We start from the raw sequence: 19,476 nt of genomic DNA, 5'->3' as shown, positions 1-19,476 counted from the left end.
CTCCCTGTAAACTTCTTGAAGCACTTATCACTGACAATCCCTGCAAGTTAAACCGCTCAAGTATATTTAAAAAAAAAAAAAAAAAAAAAAAAAGAGTCTAACTTTTTCTGAATATATTAAATTATAGAGCACAGTTCTGTGTCATTTCATCCCAGGAATATTCTCAGGGCTTATCACTTTAATTCTAAAGCCTAAAGACAATGAGAACTAATGTGAATTTGGAAAATTTAAAAAATAATATTTTATGAACAAATAGACCAAGCCTCAGTATCAGTACGAGTAACATGACAAGAAGTTTCATTGTTGATGAACATTATTATTCCAGTGATAAAAAAAATCCACAGGAGAACAAAGCGAATCCAACAAAGATATGCAGAACTGAGGTAAATTTCTGTAAACCAAATTTAAAAAGCAAATTAAATGTTTAAGTTTTGGCAAACACTAAATATCCATCAAGGACCTAGCTGGAAAAATCTTGTATGTCTACACATGTTCCTAAATGAAAAGCAACTACGTTCCAGAAAACTAAGCAAAGACTCTGTTTCCTTTCACTTACCACATGCCCCTGAAATTGTAAACCCAGCTCTCTGCGGCTACATCCAACCGTAGAGATGCTCTGCACATGATACGTTAAAAAAGATTGTTACACTAAAGACAAAGAACCAAGCCTTTCCAAATTAAAACTCTAAGTTTAATGGCACTAACTTCAACATGTGGGACACAGAGACGGTGGATGTTTTTTCATTGAAATACGGTAATTGGAGACCGCCAGAGTACTCCAAATCAAACAGTGTAACCAAGACACTCTGCATGGGGATATTTCTGAGCAAAATGCACAAATCAAAGTAACAGATTATGACACAGTCTATGTACTACTTTATAGTTTTATCCTGTGTTAGGATTTTCTTGAAAAGCTCTGAGAAAACAAAGCGTATTAGTATTGCTAAGCCAGAGAATTCAGACCAGTAATCAGGAATTAGCTCAGAACTCTTTCTTGCAAAAAGCTAGATAGTCTTAGCAGAAACAAGAAACATTCACATCAGGGCACCTGGAACATAAATATACACAGCCACTTACTGGGAAAACCAGGAGTGCCATTAGGCAGCTCCTCCAAAAGAATGCTGAATTACCTGAAGAAGCAAGTTTGCACATACCTGAGTTGGGACAAGAGATTAATCAATAGTGTTATCAACTGGGGCCAGGTTGAAGTGATTCTTACAAGTATAGAAAATACTGAAAACCAAGAAACAATCAGACTGAAAATAAACTTGCTCTCACGAGAAGGAGGAGGGGTTGCACAATAAAGCCTTTAGCAGCAACCGTCAGCCATGTTTTTCTGTCTCCCGAGGAGTGAAATAAGTCTCTTGTACTCCCTGCACACTCTCAAGTGTGCTCTAAAACAGCAATTGAAATGGAGCTACTGTCTCTAGTCTTTGAGCAAACATTTGATATTGAGAAAGAAGAGTGGTTTATGTTTGCAAACCAAAAATACTGCTTAATAAGTTAAAGAAGTTCTTACAGACATTTTAATGCCTAAATTCAACTAAAGTTTTAAATTCCATTGAGATGCATGACAAAAGATGCATATATTTTTCCTGAATTCATGATGTATGTCTATTGACAGTCTTGACTTCAGTTTCCCATCACGTCATCTAGGAAATGGTGATTGCTACAGGATGCGTACACAGACACTATGTGACTGAAGAGAGAGGGAATCATAGAGCAGAAACACCTTTATTGCTTGTCTTCTCTTTGAAAAACTGGATATGGATGCTGGAGATGAAGGGGGAAGTCTGTAGACATAATTAATGTCAAAACTCCAGATGAAGATGAATGAACTTCCTTCCTCCACCAAGCATGTACATTCATTCTTGAGAGTAAGACATTATGTATGACACTCAATTAGGAGGGACAGGGTGATAAGCTGGAGGACAGGGCTGTCTGTCATTCAGTGGATCTTCAAAAGCTTGGAGAATTGGAATGAGAGAAAACTTGAAGCCCAATCCAGAGCCATGCAACCAGGATGGAATAACCCTCATGCAGCAATATAGGCTGAATGTTGACAGGATACAACACAGCTTTGCAGAAAAGGACCTGGAGGTGCTGGTGGACAAGGCTTGGAACACAAGTCAACACTGCATCCACACAGAGATATTCTGGTCTCTACAAGCAAGTGCGCAACCAGCTGGACCTCATCTGGAGTTCCATGTCCAGCTTTGAGCTTCATGTTACAAGGAAAGCACTGACATAATGGAGTGCATCCAGCAGTGGGCCATCAAGATTATTAGGGGGCTGGAATACTTAGCAAATCAAGAAAGGCTTGGCTGAGCTTTAAGAGGAGGTAAATAAGGGGAGACCTTGCTGCCACCTCCAATATCTAATGAAAGGTTATAGAGAAGATGAAGTCAGACTATTCTTGGACCCAAGAAGGAACAGACACAAGCTGGAAGAAGGCAAATTCCAACTGGGTATCATCAAAAGAATTTCTCCCATGAAGAGTCATCAAACACTGGAACAGGTTGCCCAGAGAGGCTGTGCAACGTCCATCCTTGGAGCTACTGAAAACCCAGCCCTGAAACCATTACGTGGTCCTGAAAACCTGAACTAACTTTGGAGTCAGTCCCGCGTTCTGCAGGGGTTTGGAACAAGATGTCTGCTCTAACTAAAATTTTTCCAGGGTTTAGAGGGAAAGCTATACGAGGAGCAGCTAAAGTCACTTGTTTTTTTTAGCCTGGAGGAGACAGAGGGGAGACCTCATCATGGTCTGCAGCTTCCTCACAAGGGGAGGAGGAGGAGCAGGCACTGATCTCTTCTCTCTGGTGACCAGTGACAGAACCCGAGCGAACGGCAGGAAGATGTGCCAGGGGAGGTTTAGGTTGGACGTTAAGAAAAAGTTCTTCACCCAGAGGGTGCTGGAGCACTGGAACAGGCTCCCCAGGGAGGTGACACAGCCCCAAGCCTGACAGTGTTCAAGAAGAGACAAGAAAATGCCCTCAGACACATGGTGTTTTGGGGGTTGTCAGATGCAGGCACAGAAGTTAGACTCGATGATCCTTGTGGGTCCCTTCCAACTTGGGACATTCTATGATTCTATATTATATGGAAAATTCTCCCTCTCCTGACTCTCAGTTCAGTTCACGTTGCTGCCTATTGCCTTTTCTAATTCCACTCAAAACATTCACCAACTTCTCAGGAAGTTTGGTGTGGATTTTATTATTGGACTGCTACCTTATCTTAATAAATTCTACTGCTTTGAAAGGGAAAGAGCAATTCCTCTGGATCAATGGCACCAAAAGCCAGAGAGGGAAACCAAAAAGGATACTTAGAGACGTTTTGTTCTTATTCAGAGCCAAAAAGAAAATATTCTTCAGGGTAACCGATACCTTTTCCATTGTTTTTTCAATATCCAGTATCAGAAAATTCAGATATTGGCAGAAATCCAGGAGGCTTGGTGTGTGCTTGTAGCATCTCAAGACTAAGGCAAATCTGACTGGCTGGTTTTGAAACCTTCAAATAATTGTCAGGAGGTAATCAGCTAAGAAGTAGTACATAAGTTCAGGTGTTGTGAGTGGAGCGAGAAAGAAGAAAGCAAAGGGACACGCTCAAGATAAATACCTATTGTCTTCATTATCTCTTTCTAAAATTCTTGGTTTTATTAGTTTCATTACACTACCCAAAATAAATCGCTCTATAAACAGGTTCTTATGGAATGCTCTGAAACCACATAAAATAGTACAAGACCATTGTTCATACTTTACAAATATAAGAAAGGTTGAACACATCATAGATTTCTGGACAAGTGATTTTTTTATAAAGCAAAGACCATCTAAAAAACGTAGCAAATGAAAAAATGAAAGACAATTCAGAAAAAATTGTTGAGATGTGGACATACAAAATTACAGTTATTAGATTAAGTTAACAACTGTAAGAAAAAATTTGGTTTTTTCTTCCTCTCTTATAAAATCAAATTAACCCATTCAACCAGGCTATATGTTGACACCCATTCTCTTTAAACATATGATCACCTGAAGTATATTCCTCACTTACCAATCAAGTATAATACACGCCTTACATGCCAATCGGGTTTCACATAGGCTGCATAAATATACTTGCTAACCAACTTTTATGTCCCACATATTTTCTCTCTCCAGAGCAACTGGAAGCTATAAGTTCGGAAATAAGTAGTAGTTTATTATCTCACATTTTTCTGCCATAATAGAACTGCTGTTCTCTAAAAGTATACTGATACTGCACAGACCCAAACTATGACCCAGGCAGTCCTGTGTTGTCTCAAACCGATGGTAATACTGTCTTTTTCATTCAAATCACAATTTTTCAAGGCCAAATTTCCAAACAAATTAGGCTCCACATGCTATGCCGACTGCATTTATATCTTAGGAACATATCAAAGGTCCCTGACCTGTTATCACTAGTGATGCAGGCAGCACAAGTTCCTGTTGGTTCTTCACTCTGCTCATAATAATGGGCATCCACGTGAGCTTCCTCAGCCTTCTTCTTTAAGATCTCTCCAAATTTATCTTTGCCAATGCACCCGAAGAAAGTTGCAGCTTTGTAAGGGCTCTGAATCATCCACTGCAGATTGACAGGAAAAACAAACAAACAAAAACCACAATCAACAACAAAAACCACAAAGTTAGCAAGCCAGATTTTTTTTTGGTCATTTTTCTCTCCACTTGCCATATTTTATTCTGTGCCTACAGAGCACTGCAATATACAGAACACTTCTACGCCTGAAGTAAAAACATCTGGTACATCAAGGAAGGGAAGGTCAGCAAAGAATAAAAAAATTTACCCTTAATGATCCCACTGAGTGTTTAATACCTAACGTAAAACTTAAATACACATAGCTCACTATCAAATAAAGCAGATTAGTATTTTTTTAACAAGGTATTTCAAAAGAAGTTCCCTTGCCCAAGGGAGATGTCCCTACGCTTACATTTAATCAAGCAGCGTATGATATCTTTGAAGAAAATTCATAGAAAAGGCAAAAGAAACAAAAAAACCCAACCCCAAACGCCCACAAAAACCAGTGAGACAGCACATAAGGAAAACAATACATTTGAGAAACCTAAGAAGAAACATTGTGCAACATTCACAATATATACAAAAACTAAATGGTACTGAAAATAAGCATTTATGTCTACCATTTAATTATATGCAAAAAAGGAAATGCTCCCCTTTTCCATTGTTAAACCATGCATGAAAATATCTATCTCCAGCTTTATTAAGAGCAGTTCTGTCACCTGAATTGTAAAGAAAGAGTGTAGCTGCACAGTGTTGCTAAGGTGCCAGGTTATTTCATAAAGCTCCTCTTTCATTAAGCCAAAATATGTATCATTCAACTGTAAATGTAACTCCATTTTGTACTAAGTTAAAAAACAGCATCTAGCAGCAAAGTAAAATCAAGAGTGAACTAAAAATATAAATGCAAAGAAACAATCATAGGCCCTACTCTGCTGGTGGTGAGTCAACCAACTGAAGTCATTACAATTCACTCTAATTACAGCCAGAAAGCTTATCCACTCAATCTATAGTATGAATTAAAGGCTACATCAATTTACTGCTATACTAAATCCCTACTTATAATTGTTTCCTAATCAAGATTTAAATAAATGATAATGTCTCCATTACAAAGCAGCATTAGTGGTAGCTGCAGGTTGTAGAAAGGTCAAGTAACTGAGTTGCAAATACATGCTTAGTCACATCTTTATTACTTCCAGCTCCAGGGTAGGGGAAAACAAAACAAAACAAAACCAGAAGTCTTCAGTCATGTAAAAGTCTTCATTAAAGAGGCAAAGGTAGATGAAAATTCCAAGGCCTCTTTCCTGCAGCAACTTAATATATATCTAAAGTTTAAGGACAAAAAAGATTGTGTCATCAGATGGTGGCAGCGTTTTATCTCTCATTGATGAAATGCACACTACATATGCTCTGCTAATCTCATCCATATCTCTCTATTATAAATTAACACCTAACAAGGGAATGATCTACAATGTCCTTGTATTTTACATACATTGACACATACCCAATACACTTTTATACAACATTCATTTTGAATGTCTTAGGAACAGTAATCTTTTATATTTGGAGGTATGTTTAAGTAGAACGGATTACTTAACAAGACTGAAGATCTTATGACCTAGTGTAAGCAAACACGGAACCAATTTCCACACCGATAAGAACAGAAGTACCTGAAGCCTTGTGTCCCATGTTGAAAAACAGGCCTTACTCTCACAAATAACAAGAATTAATAGAGATCAGTATGAACAGCATGTATCAAAGCATCAAACCCCAACAATTCTTTAAAAAAAAAAAAAGTTTAGCTTACAACATTTTATCAAATGACATAACTTCCTTTATATATAAAGTCTGACAACATTTGGAGCAGTAATCTTCCTCATACATCTCTGAAAAAATAATTTCTGCTCAAGTATCGCAGTTTTGGCAGCAGCTCAATTTGAATTCAGATGCGATACATGCCATATATAATTGTCACAATCCTTACTTTAAAGCTAAGTAAAGTTGTTATTATTGAGAATCAAAAGTCATGATCTAGGATTTCTTGAGATGAACCTCACTATGTTGTACAGACCACTTCTTCCAGAACAGTGGTTCTGCTCATATTCATGATTGGAAACACAGGTATTAGATGGTGGGGGAATATTCCCACTATATGGATATTATTTTCATTTTCACATCTGAGCTACGTTAAGCAACACTGAGGAAGATGGAAAAGTAGTTCAGCAGTGTTTCTGGAAAGATCCTCTCATCACAGATCTCCAGTTACAAACACTACCAGCTTTTTGGAATTATCTCCACGTATTCCCACAATACTGGTGGTGAGGTCTTGCTAGTTGCAAAACTCCTCCAAACTGTTCCTCCTGTCCTCAGCTGAAGGGCTACATGTTAGAAAAGGCAAAAACCAGACATCACATTACAAACTTGATGAAACTGAACTGTAGAAATATCTCTGCGGTATACCATTTAAGTTGTACCTAGTGAAATGAGTCACAGCAGGCATTTTTTCCATATATGTGAAGAAACAAGAAACAAAATAACATCTTCAAGGTAGACTCTTGAGCACTTTTTATAAAATTTGACCCTGGATTGGAGTTTACTTTTGAATAACATGATATGGAAAAAACAGGCTTCTATGGGTTACTTCACACACCACTGTTATTATCAACATTTTGGCTAAAACACTCTAAATGTGAATGGGGGCCAGTCATCACAAGACCATGAAGCAGTCAGGCAGCATTATATCCAATAACAAATGAAGGCCAACAACAAACTGCACATATTAATGCCAGGCATATGGTTATATAAACTGCAAATTTGTTTTATAGATTTATGTGGAATACAGGATTTAATTGAATGAATAAATACTCGAGACAGAAATGGAAAATGACCCCGCTGAGTAGGCTCCAATATAATGAGTTAATTATCTAGGGTTTGGCTAGGCAGTGAGGCAACTATTACCGAACTGTATTGACAGTCTGGTCAGGAGAGGTTGGCACCTGGCCACACCATGAATCCTCACCATCACCCAAGGGAATCTGGGGCCCTTAATGGCCCATAGACAGAAGTGTCAAAAGTAGGAACTTACCATGAAGGAACAAGACAGCTTCAGGAGTGGGATGCTACAAAGGAAACTCAAAATCTAGAGTGGTTTATGAAATCTAATGTGTTTCTTCATCCTAAAGTTTTCTTCTGTCAATGCAGTTTGAACGTTGGGTACGCCCAAGCACAGGCCCTGACCTTTTCAGTTAAGATAAGCACCTGTGACAGAGGAAGGAGCATGGAAAATAGAATACCTTTCAGATGTTCTCTTGAGTTAACAGATTGCATTTTCCTTACATTTTTGTTGTATGCACCCTGGTAGACTAAATGAAAATATCAGAACTTTAAAAAAAAATATTTATTGCCTTTAGCATAACTCTGTCTTAAAAATCAGGCTGATTTCAAAATAAGCATCATCTAATATCAGATTATCCTATCCCTACAAGCATGTTATTCCTTATGATCGAATACTGAAGTCAGCACTTCCAAAAGAGGCCAGCACCCTGGCCACTCAAGGACACACTAGAGAGCGACAGAAAGCTTCTCTTCTTATTTTCATGAGACTAACTTGGGCTCACAGTAGCAGAAGTATCTGTTCAAGTGTTTTTTCATGATCAGAGTTAACAGAGTGACCTCTCTGGCATGCTTTAGCTACCAGAGAAATGTAAAGAACCTTTATGTTCCAGCGAGTGGGTAGCAATTGCAGAGAACAGCACCGTCTTTTCTTGCAAGATGTTGAGATGCCAAGAAAACTTGGTAACAAGTAAAACTTGTGAAAACTCCATTGTGACTTTGTGAGACCGCCTGGAGTTAACTATGTCCCACTCTTTCAAGTCCTCAAAGATGTGGAACACCTATTTCCACTTTTGTCTGATTAGAAAACAGCTTTGGAAACAACCTTTCCTCCGAGTTACAGAAGCACTTGTAGAAGCACTTCTTCCAACCCTAGACTTGACTTTGATTGGCTACTCAAGGCTCTCTTTTGAGACCAATATTCAAGATGAGATGACAGAGTTCCCTGAATGGTCCCTTACACCCCCAAAATAAAAAATGCCCCTTCATACTATGTGAAAGAAAATCAGTGGCCTTAAAGAAGTAAAGAAAGAGAGAAACTTGAGTTCTTTTTTATTTCCCAAGCTTATTCTACTTAGCCTGAGAACACTATGCTTCTGCTGCAGTGGCAGAGTGCCATATCCCATACCACAACACTCAATCTGCATTCAAAGCTTTTCTTTGCTGTTCCTGCACAGCTCATTGTAGAGGAGAACCTCCACTTGAAAGGTAAAAAGCAACAAAACTAAATAGTTGATCTAATTTGTCTCATTATCTCCAGTTGCAAAGATACTTCCCCTGCGAAAGGAGAGTTTGCTGCTCCTGCATCTCAGTACATGGTCCCATAAGACTTAAAAATAAACATCATACTAATGAAGATTAAGAAAGCTTTATAGCCCTCTGACTAAAACAAAGATCCTCCAGAAATTATTTCATTTTACTCTGACTGTACACTTTGCTGTAAGTGCTGCAGTTAACTGGACAACATCGATAATCAGAACGAGAAGGCTGACGAAGACACTTGCTATGACGCTCACATTGTTCTCCATCTGAACTCCTTAGATCCCAAATTGTTTTTAGAGCTGTAGCCAGTAGTGCATTTCCACATCTGTCAGTCATCTTAAACTAGCAATGCCAAAGCAGATGAAGTTTTGCTTAGACTGACATACCTTCTGTACACAGGAGTTTTCAGCTGTTGACTTGAATCCTAAATGCCTTGGAACTGACAACACAACAGGAAGCATTATGCCCCTTCACAGTGAAGGATCTTCAAAACTCATTAACACCGAATACAGACATCTGAAGTGCATCTGAAGTGCGTTATCTGGAGATGGACTCTTCTCTGCATGATCTGTCAAATCTGGTCTTATTTTAAATTGCAGCTCACAGAGGAGAAGACTCAAAAGATCAAAATTAGCTAAGACTTAACATGCTTGCTACATCTAAACAAAACACTGTTAGCAGCTACTTATGATGCATTCTTTTTAGTAAATCAGTACAGAAATGGCTTCTCTTTATACAGCTCTATATAGAGTATCTCTTATTTTTATATTCTGACTTTTGGAATGAGTCCACACACACTTCAGGTTTCCCCAGTCTGCTGTACCCCAGGACATATCCTATCACCAGATATATATGCAGTCCATTAAAAAGCTGTTACAAATGTTTTAAGGAATATTTTAGATGGTAAAAGAAAATAAGTCACACATCATCTTAGAAAACTAGATAAAAATGAGAAAAAGTGGGATCAAAACCTAAATCACTATATATATCTATATATCTATATATAGAGATCTGTCTTAAAAACACAAAAACCTGACAACATGCAAAACTATCCTAAAAAATGACATTCATGTCACTGTTCCAGTGAGCTCACTTATTTCTTGTGAATGATGTGATACACCTTCAACACAACTTGGAATGCAATATTCTGTTACCATAACACATATTATATCATTTAAAATCCCTACCACAGTGGGTTAACCCCAGCCAGCAGCTAAGCCCACACGCAGTCATTGTCTCAATCCTCCCCCAAGAGGGAATGGGAGAAAGAACTAAGAGTGCAATAGTGGGGAAAAAAAAAAAAAAAAAGAAAAAAAAAAAAGAAGGCAAAAAAAAGCAAAGCACGGGTCAAGATGAAATGATGCAAAGGCAATCATTCACCACCTCCCAGCAGCAGACTGAAGCCCAGCCAGTCTCCAAGCCATGGCTACCTTGGAGAAACTCCCCCTCCCTCACTGCCCCCAACAGTTTATTGCTGACCATATTCCATATGGCCCACACTACCTCCTTGGTCAGTTAGGGCCAGCTGTCGTGGCTGTGTCCCTTCCCAACCTCTTTCCCACCTCACAGTCTACTTGGTGTGGTAGCAGAGTAAAAACAGAGAGAAGGCCTTAGTGCTGTGCAAGCACTGTTCAGCAATAGCTAAAATATTGCTGTGTTAAACAACACTGTTTTGGTGACAAACCTAAAACACAGCACCATTGGGCTGCTATGAAGAAAACTCCATCCCCAGCAGACCAAATATACCTATTCAAGAGTCATTGTTATGAGAATACAGCACCAGGACCCTGGAAAACAGATGAGATACTACAGTTTTGTTCCAACATCTTTGCAATCCTTTTTCCTTTTTCTTTTTTTCATTGATCAACATTTAGAGATTGAAACTGCTATTAACACATAATGGCCATATAAGAAAAATGGAAAAGGAAAAAATAAGCTTATCTTTATAAAAGCAGGTTTGCAAAAAGGAGGCCCATGTCCTGTACAGTAATTCTTCCACCATTAGCTGAAGCTGCCAAATCTTGCATGAGGAAGTGATATTGTTAAAATGCTTGACAACACCCTCAAGCAACTTCCAGTCCAATGAGATAAAAGCGATAATATTTTTTAAAGGAAAAGACTAGCTAAAGCCTTGCGCTGAGACCAATATTTAAACCTTATCAGGGTCTGGTTCAACACGCACTATCCAAATCTCTGCTCAGGAATATCTATTAGTTTTAGTGTGGTGCCACAAGTTGTGCTTCGCTATAGCTTTTCAACTTGAGATGTCTATCAAAACATGAATCATCCAGAAGAAGTACTTTATTCACTTCTACATTTAAAAAACCACAAAGCTAACAAAGTGCCTCTTAACAAAATCTATAATCCAAATGACTATTTTCAGTGCTGCTATTCTTTCGTATCCCATTTTGTATTCTTTCCCTCTTCATTTGCATCGCCACTGTTTTATTTTTAGTCTAGTTTGTAAGCTTCTTGCTCTACAAGGAAATACAAGCATATTTTCTGTAATTAAACATGTATTTTTATTGCACCCCTTAAATATAGGCCACTCGAGGCACCCAATTCCAATATTCCTTACTCCATCACCCTCTTGTCCTTCCTTTATAATGCTCGGCCCCAAATACCTGAAGTGCAGCAGCCTCTCTTCTGAAGTTCTATATATGCTGAGGCCAAAGGCAGAATATCTCCTGCAAGACCTTAAAAAGGCACATAATTGAGACCACAGCTGGCCTTGTGTCCCTTCCCTGTTTGAAGCACAGAACCTGAGGCCTCAACCACCTCCTCATTGTTTGATCTGATGTGTCACTCCCTTTCCATTTCCATGACATAACGTGGTCCCTTCTCAAAACCAGGTAAAAGATGATACACGTACGAAACAGGACTGGTCATGCTAGTTCTTCATCACTCAGATGACAGTTATGTGAAAGGTATCACAACAGTAAGAATTCCAGGTTTACTTGGGACTCTTCTGCAGCTGTTTCAGTGTCTACAACTGCTCATTAAGAAACTTGCTAATATTACAAAGCAACGTACAAATTAAGATTTAAGAGTATTGGTATCAGTAAAAGAACTTGAAGATACTAATTTCCTTAATGAACACTGTGTGTGAAACATGGAAAGGTGGTGAACAAAGTACAACACAAAAAAATCTTGTTACTCTGTGGCTAGAAGCTGTGGTGTTGAGCTGTTAATGGAGGCATATTAACAAACTGAAAATGGAGCATCATACTTGGGTAGAGTAAGACAGACTCATTGGGCAACTGTACACCCCCGTTAACCCTGCCTCAGCTTACTCTACCTGTAAAGAATTAGCACTCACTTTAAAGACATATAAGGAATACTGAGAAGCATTTAAAAAATGCCTTGAAATTCTCCAGTGTAAAACACTGTACATGTATTTAAGTGAAGTTGATATTGTTGCAGATTGACATTTTACGATAATTCACATATGATTTTGCATATCTGTAACCTTAGAACAAATCTTTCTTTTCAAAATGCATGTACGTGTCTCTCTCACTCCCCTGCTAGATGATGTGCAGTCTCAATGAATACACCCACACTCAGAATGACAGCAAAAAATCCACAAGTGAAGAGACTTCTTTCATTGTCTGGCAGCACAGAATTCAGAGAGCACAAACTGTAAACAGCTGCCTATCAGCTTCCATCAGCAATAGTATCAAAAACAGATGGCAAAGGTCAAGTCAAAGTTTATTGACAATGATGAACTTTGACAGTCTCTATTAAATTACTTCTTCCTTTAAGGTGTATGTGATCAAAGCAGCAGAGAGATTTTCACTCAGTCACATAACAAGCTATTTGTTGAGATTGAAACATCTGGTCAATATCTGCTAACACTGCAATTTCATGCACAGTTAGCAATAGGGTACATTTCTTCTCTTCTTCTTACAGGGTCCATAAGGGTGGCACATATGGCCAATCATTTCATTCAAAAAGGTTTCAATTCCAGGCATTACATAAAATTGTCTCTATGCTTTATAGTATTTTAAGTCTACCTACCATTGTTTTCCATCATCACTGCTGTCTGCTCTACTCTTTGCTACAAAAGCCCACAAATATGACAGAGCACTTAGAGCTGAACAGCCTTTGACTACTGGAGTTCGCAGTTAAGGTAAGGGCGTTTTTACAGTGACAGGTCTTCACCTATCTGTTGTTCAGAATTCCCAATGCATTAGACTATTTACCAAAGCTCTAGTAATACAAATTGTAATTTTTGTTCTAATAGTAAACTCCTCATTTATGAGGCATTCTTGAGCAATTAGAGAACACCCTTTTTACTAATTTATAAATTATTATACCTTTTACAAATTTAATACACAACATACACTATATTTCAAGTAAATGGGTGGTAATGGCAAGAATTTGATGAATCACAATCCTATTTCTTGAGCTGAAATAGCAAGAAGACACAAACTGTTATCTAATCCAAATGCTGAGAAATGCTTGCCTTTAAAATTACACATCTATGTTGCCACAGCAACAAGTAGTGGATAATGTGAAATGTACTTCACCCTTCCTTTTCTAAATCCCAATCTTTTTGGCTAAAAGAGAAAGGAGGGCTAGTTGCAAACATGCCTACAGAAAGTACATTTCAAAGAGTTTTCAGTTACCATTAAATAACCTCCATTTTTATTCAGTTAACAGTTGATTTGCACATCTCATTACCACACTGGCTGACTCCAAGTAGCAGCTGAACCTTAAAAGTTTACTTAGCAATTGTAGGAAGACACTGACTCTAAAACTCTCCAATACGATCATCTATCGTGCCCAGATGCTGCACCAAAGATATGACAGAGGGGTGGGAAGGGAAGGGAGAATCTGCAAAATGCTTGAACAGAGACATCCCTCAGAGATGTCACTGAAGATGCCTGGGATTTTCTGGAGAGTGTGTTGACTTTTAGCACTATGGCATTTATTCAGTAGCACCTTGTTGTTCTGAAGGAATGACTTATGTAACCTAGATTAAAAAAAAAAAAAAAAAAATCAGAATTGTATAATTGTATACTAAAAACTGATGGGTTTCATATAAATGTCAAGACAGGTAACGGAACATATTTACAGGTTGTAAACATGAGCCTAAATAAGAGCCTGTCACACCATGCCACAAAGGCAGACAAATTGTATCAGGAAAGCAGCTAATTGGCTGTCACTTAGCACTAACAGCACTGGTGTAGAAATTGAGCAGTTAGCCAGATTCTGTTTTTGATAGGAGTGCAAAGCAGGAAATGTCCTAGGAGCTTCAAACAAGTTCAGAAGTGATGGGATTAATACTATTAAATTGCAATTTTTTTTTTTTCCAAAGAAACCCACAACCACCCCGACCAGTCACAAAGGGTGTAAATCCAGCCTAAACTTTACTGTATATGTATGGTAAGGCTTATAGTATTGTGGTGGAGCATTCCACCCAAGCTGATAGGAAGTTTATTTCTTCCAGAGTTAATAAAGAAGTTTCTTCAAAAGAACTTAGGAGAACAAAAGTTAAAAAAATAAATAATAATCTGGTGTCTCTCCTCTACCTTTGAGGCTTTCTCTTACTAGACTGGAAGGCCTCTGAATGACCAACATAAAACTTTGGAAAGGTGATATTATGTTTTGAGTCAACCCCATCAGGAATTAATAATTCAAGATTAGCCTCTCCTAAGTGTTATCCCATATACTCCATCCACAGTTTCACATGGAAATGCCTCCCCTCCAAGGTTCAATATTCTTAAGGAATGATCCCTCTTCTAAAGAAGAAAAATGTGAACCAACTGAAAAATGACTGCTTTAGGACAGGCAAGCCTCAGAAATGCTCCTGGATTCCAATACAGTTACTTGAAAATGCTCTACATCCACCAAAGATCGTGACTGGCACACAAACCAGGCTGAGATGCCGGGGAATACTGGATCCACAGTTTACATCTGAACAACGATTGGAGGAGAACTCATACATGCTCTCACAAAATAATAAAAGTAATTGCCATAGTATTCCCAATAGAAAGTACTGACTTCCTTAAAATTATGTTTGATGTCACTGAAACAAATCCATTATCATGTTTATTACTATGTGTACAAACATTGGTACCTTACCTTATGCTGGTCCTGCACAGTAGTTAACATCATCCACTCATGTAAATAGATAGTTTTTATTCTATTCACCAATAACTGAATGGCAACAATCTTTTCCTATTTCTTCATTTCTTAAGCATATAAATATCATATTGTGTTTGCTCCAGTTCACAAGAATCATTTCCCCTTGCCAGTTTCATCCATAATGCCTTTATATTCGCTGTGGTGGGACATAACCAATACCTTTGTCAAAATAATTTAAGAAGGTTTCTATTTGCCATAAAGTGTAAAGATACTCCATTCTGATTCCCAAGATATCAAATGAAACAGCAAAATACAATTATTTTAGTTTTTGCTCACTTATAAACTCACGTACTCTTTCCTGCATGGTAACTTTTATATTTGATTGTAACAAATTTTAACTATTTTTTTTTCATTTTAACAAAATGTATGACAGAAATCACATATAATTATGCGCAGTTGAAAGCAGCACTTGGCAAGAGTTGGAATAGCTACCACTGATGGACAGAAAAAAAAAAAAAAAAAAAAGAAAAAAAAATCAGACAAATATCCAGAAGCAACAGCCTCCCAAAACACAGGACAGTCCTACAATTGCATTTGGCCCTTTGAAGGCAACCATGAGGCTGATGTGGCCCGCGGTGAAAATGAGTTTGACACCCCTGTTCTAGGACCTTTTTGTTCCTACTAGCAACATAACCAATAATTGTTTAAAAAAAAAAAAAAAGTATAACACTAAATGAAAAATCTTGTGTCCAAAACTTGGTGTGATACACTCTTGGGTTGCACATGTCACAGAGGATAGTCAATGCTATTAAATGAGATAGAAATCTTCAACTGATGCCTTGAGAATACAGTAACTTTATTAATTGCTATAAAGCCAGATTTTTTTTCCCTCATGGGCAAGTCCAAATACCCAGAATTATCTGTTCTTCTTCATAATAAATCTGTCATAAAATGCCTCCATCTCAGCACATATAACAGTCCATTTACTTTTTAAAGAAATATTTTTATGTATGCTTTATAGAAAATGTAACACAGTCTAAGCAACAATGTAATTCAACAATCGCTGTTGTTTTCTGCTTAGGGGCATTTACTGCTTTCAGCAGCATAAGGCAAGACAACAACCCTGTATCTTGCTTGTGCTGGCTGCAGGATATGCTAATTGTGAACCCTGAAGATCCAGCGTATTAGACAGCATGTACTTAATCTGAAACCCAAACTACATATGTGCTAATTAATTTGGATCTAAAATTATCATATTATTACTTTGGTATTTTGTATAGTCATTTTCTGTACAGCACAAAATCCATCATATTGAAATTGCACAAGTATAAATGTATTTAACTGAGTATCTAAGGAAAACTCAAATCAAGTGTTTTCAAACTATGAATACCTTGGGATATTTTCCTTCTCAGAAAGAAAAAACTGCAACATAATTTTAAGGATTCTTTCTGGAGTTTTTTTATATTGGTGTCATTGTTAGCTGTTCTACTAATGTTAATTACATCGTTACATGATTTCCCATGGATAACAACTTGTAATTCCATCTACTTATTCTCCATAGATGTAGAGGAACACAGTAGATTAGGAGGCCGTCGAGATGATAAAATGACATAGAATGCAAATTTGTATTTGTAATACAGCATGCAAGATTTGGAAATGCTACTTAAAACAGAAGCAGCAAACTAGCTTCAGGCGCTGAATGTATGCTTCAGGCAGTGAATGTATGAAAAAATGCAAATACATCGGAATATCTGAAGCAACAACAAAAAAAGATTCTATCTAAACTTCATTAAGAGGAGAATCTGTCAATAAATCAGCTGGAAGTATGAATATTAAAACATTCACTAGTTATAACCGATATAACATCATTTCTCTAGACGCAAAAGCTAACAAGTAATGATATAAAAGGTTAACTCATTAGTGCTAATTTTTCATTTTCCAGAACAAATTCCTAAACATTTCAGATACTTTTAATCTAAAAGCCAATTTTCTGCTCGTACTTATATTGGTGCAACCTGACTGATATCAGTGGGATTATACCAGTATGGATTAAAAGAGAATTTGGTCCTATTGTCTTAATTCTGATAAATTGGTAGTTGTTATACCTAGTATATAACTACTCAAGACTAAGCTCTCAGGATGCAAATACATTGTTGTATTAGTGGACTGTGAAGACATTCATTAGTAACTGTAAAGCAATTTGAAACTTAACAGACCAGATCAATGCTAGACACTGTTACGAAAGTACTGCCTATGCATATGATTTTAAAGCCAACATCATCACTTCCTATTCCTAAGAAAATACAAATACATTTATTTTTACCCGTTTAGGTACAAAACCTACTTCCATAAAACCACAGCAATTTAGTATTGAAAGGAGCAAGCTGAAATTAAGTTAGAATGTCTAGGTGTTAACAAAAACTATTTCTGCAGATCGAACGTTTTAATGATGTTGAAAGCATTCATCCCTTTATTAACATGACAAAACCCACACTCTGGAAAATGCTGTAGAAATTTGATAAATTATCCAAATTTTTTCTCTTTTTTTTTTTTGGTATTGATGCTAGAGGGGTTTTGTATATTTGTTAATACCCCCATTAACATGGCAATGTGATTACTCTAAGACAATCTAAAACGGGATTGGATAAATTGTTACTGGCTGGTAATAGACTGCTTTTAGCCTTCAGTATCCCTAACCCTGATTTATAATGCATATATTCCCATATTCACACTTTATTGTACCACATATCGATGTACCGGGGTTGCCCCGCAGACACATGCTAAGGGATGGCCAGGATGGGTTCTCTCTCTAGAGTCTCATTCTCTAGAGAGAAGGTATGGATTGTGAACTGCCATTTCATCACGTCATCTGATTAGGGGCTAGTTGCCATCACTTTTATTTTTATAATTTTTATTTACCCTTTCTTTTGCCATTTTTTTTACTATTATTTTCAGAAAACAAATGTAGCTGCCACACAAGGAGAGACTGATTTTTGTGAGGCTGAGATCTGTTATGCTCTAGGTTTCACATTTAAAGAAATTTCAGAGGAGCAAGACCACAATCAGCAACTTCTCAGAAGGCCTGACAAGTATTTACAATGTTTAAATTTAGCCTAATAGGGCTAATATTTCCACTGATGAAATGCAAGATGGTAATGAAGATTCTTAATTTTCAGACCTCTTCAGTTTCCTCTTGAAAGTGCACATCTACTTAGATTTTTGCTATACAGATTCCATATAGCAGACAAGAATTTTCCTTCCTCCTTCTATTTCTATGAACCACTTAGCAAGTCCATGATTCCTTTTAGTTCACTTGAACACCCATAGACAAATACAAGGCAAATACTACACAGCAACCTCCTTCAAAGAATAAGTTAGAAATGAACCCAAACGCAGTTCAAGTCAACATCTTCAGTAGCTGCTCCTATTCCAGCACCACCCCAAAAGCAATAGAAAGTTACAAAGGAAACTAATATTACCAGTTTACAGCTAACCTCTGTTAACACAGAGAGGAGAAATAACTGCCACAGTGAGGATTCCTTCTAGATTTAGCGATATTAAAAGCTCGCCCTTTAGCAGCAATGATTTTGATGAGTTGCCACTCGACAGCTGAACCCCAGCACCAGTATACCATCTTCTAGTGCTTTTTACATATAAGCCAAATTAAACACTTTATTTTCCAAAGTGTATTTGTTAAATCCCACTCTAACCCAGTATTTTAACATTTTTGAAAGTTTATGCTGACAAATTTAGGAAAACAATGTTGTTACAGCCATTCCTGCAATTCTGTCAACTTTTTCTTTTTTGAAAAAAAAAATAAATTCCTCCACTAAAAGCCAAAAGTAGCATTCTTAAGTCAAGGAATTGTATTTAATTTCCTTGTTAATCAATTATCCGTTTTAACAATTGCTAAAGTCTGGACAAAAGATGGCAGTGTTAAAAAATGGGAGCTAAAAATACATCAAAACAGGTATCTTCGACTGTTCTGGAATGAGGTTTTAAAAAGACAACAACTTCACAGTTCCGTAGGCTACACATTCAGAAGATCTTAATGTAGGAAGCCGTAAAAATCCTTTTAACCCTGACCTTACCAGAGGTCAGACACAAGGCAAACTCCAGGTGTTACAACATTAAGCTTACCTCCCCCTGCAAAAACCCAGAACATGCCCAACCACCACAAAATACTGGCAACTCTGATAAGAGATGTCTAAGCTTATTCCTCAAATGCTTTAGACTCCTTAAAAACCAAAAACAAACAAATTATTTTTAAAAGCCACTATCTACAAGCCAATTTTTTTCAGATCATCACAGATGCACTCAAGAAGGCATTCACGTTTTTTTCAGACACTACTTGAAGTAACAGATGCATGGTGGAGAGAAGAGCGGGTTACAAAATTTTCAGAACAACCAAAATACGTGGATTAGTTTCTGTTCCATAGCTAGGCTTAGAACAGAGCCAAACAAGGCAAC

The 19,476-nt window shown here is 37.4% G+C and overlaps 1 protein-coding gene across 3 annotated transcripts in view; it reads right to left on the bottom strand.

Annotated features, from left to right (window-relative positions):
• ADK (adenosine kinase) overlaps positions 1–19,476 on the bottom strand; it is a 286,143-nt gene that overhangs the window by 152,775 nt on the left and 113,892 nt on the right. For all 3 annotated transcript variants that reach the window (XM_065639242.1, XM_065639241.1, XM_065639243.1), the window contains exon 5: positions 4,421–4,593. In XM_065639242.1, the coding sequence (XP_065495314.1) occupies positions 4,421–4,593 (173 nt within the window). The remainder of the gene's footprint in view (positions 1–4,420; positions 4,594–19,476) is intronic.

Source organism: Caloenas nicobarica, chromosome 7 (genome assembly GCF_036013445.1).
Source record: "Caloenas nicobarica isolate bCalNic1 chromosome 7, bCalNic1.hap1, whole genome shotgun sequence".
Classification (NCBI taxonomy): Eukaryota; Metazoa; Chordata; class Aves; order Columbiformes; family Columbidae; genus Caloenas; species Caloenas nicobarica.
This window is presented reverse-complemented; position numbering and strand designations above follow the sequence as displayed.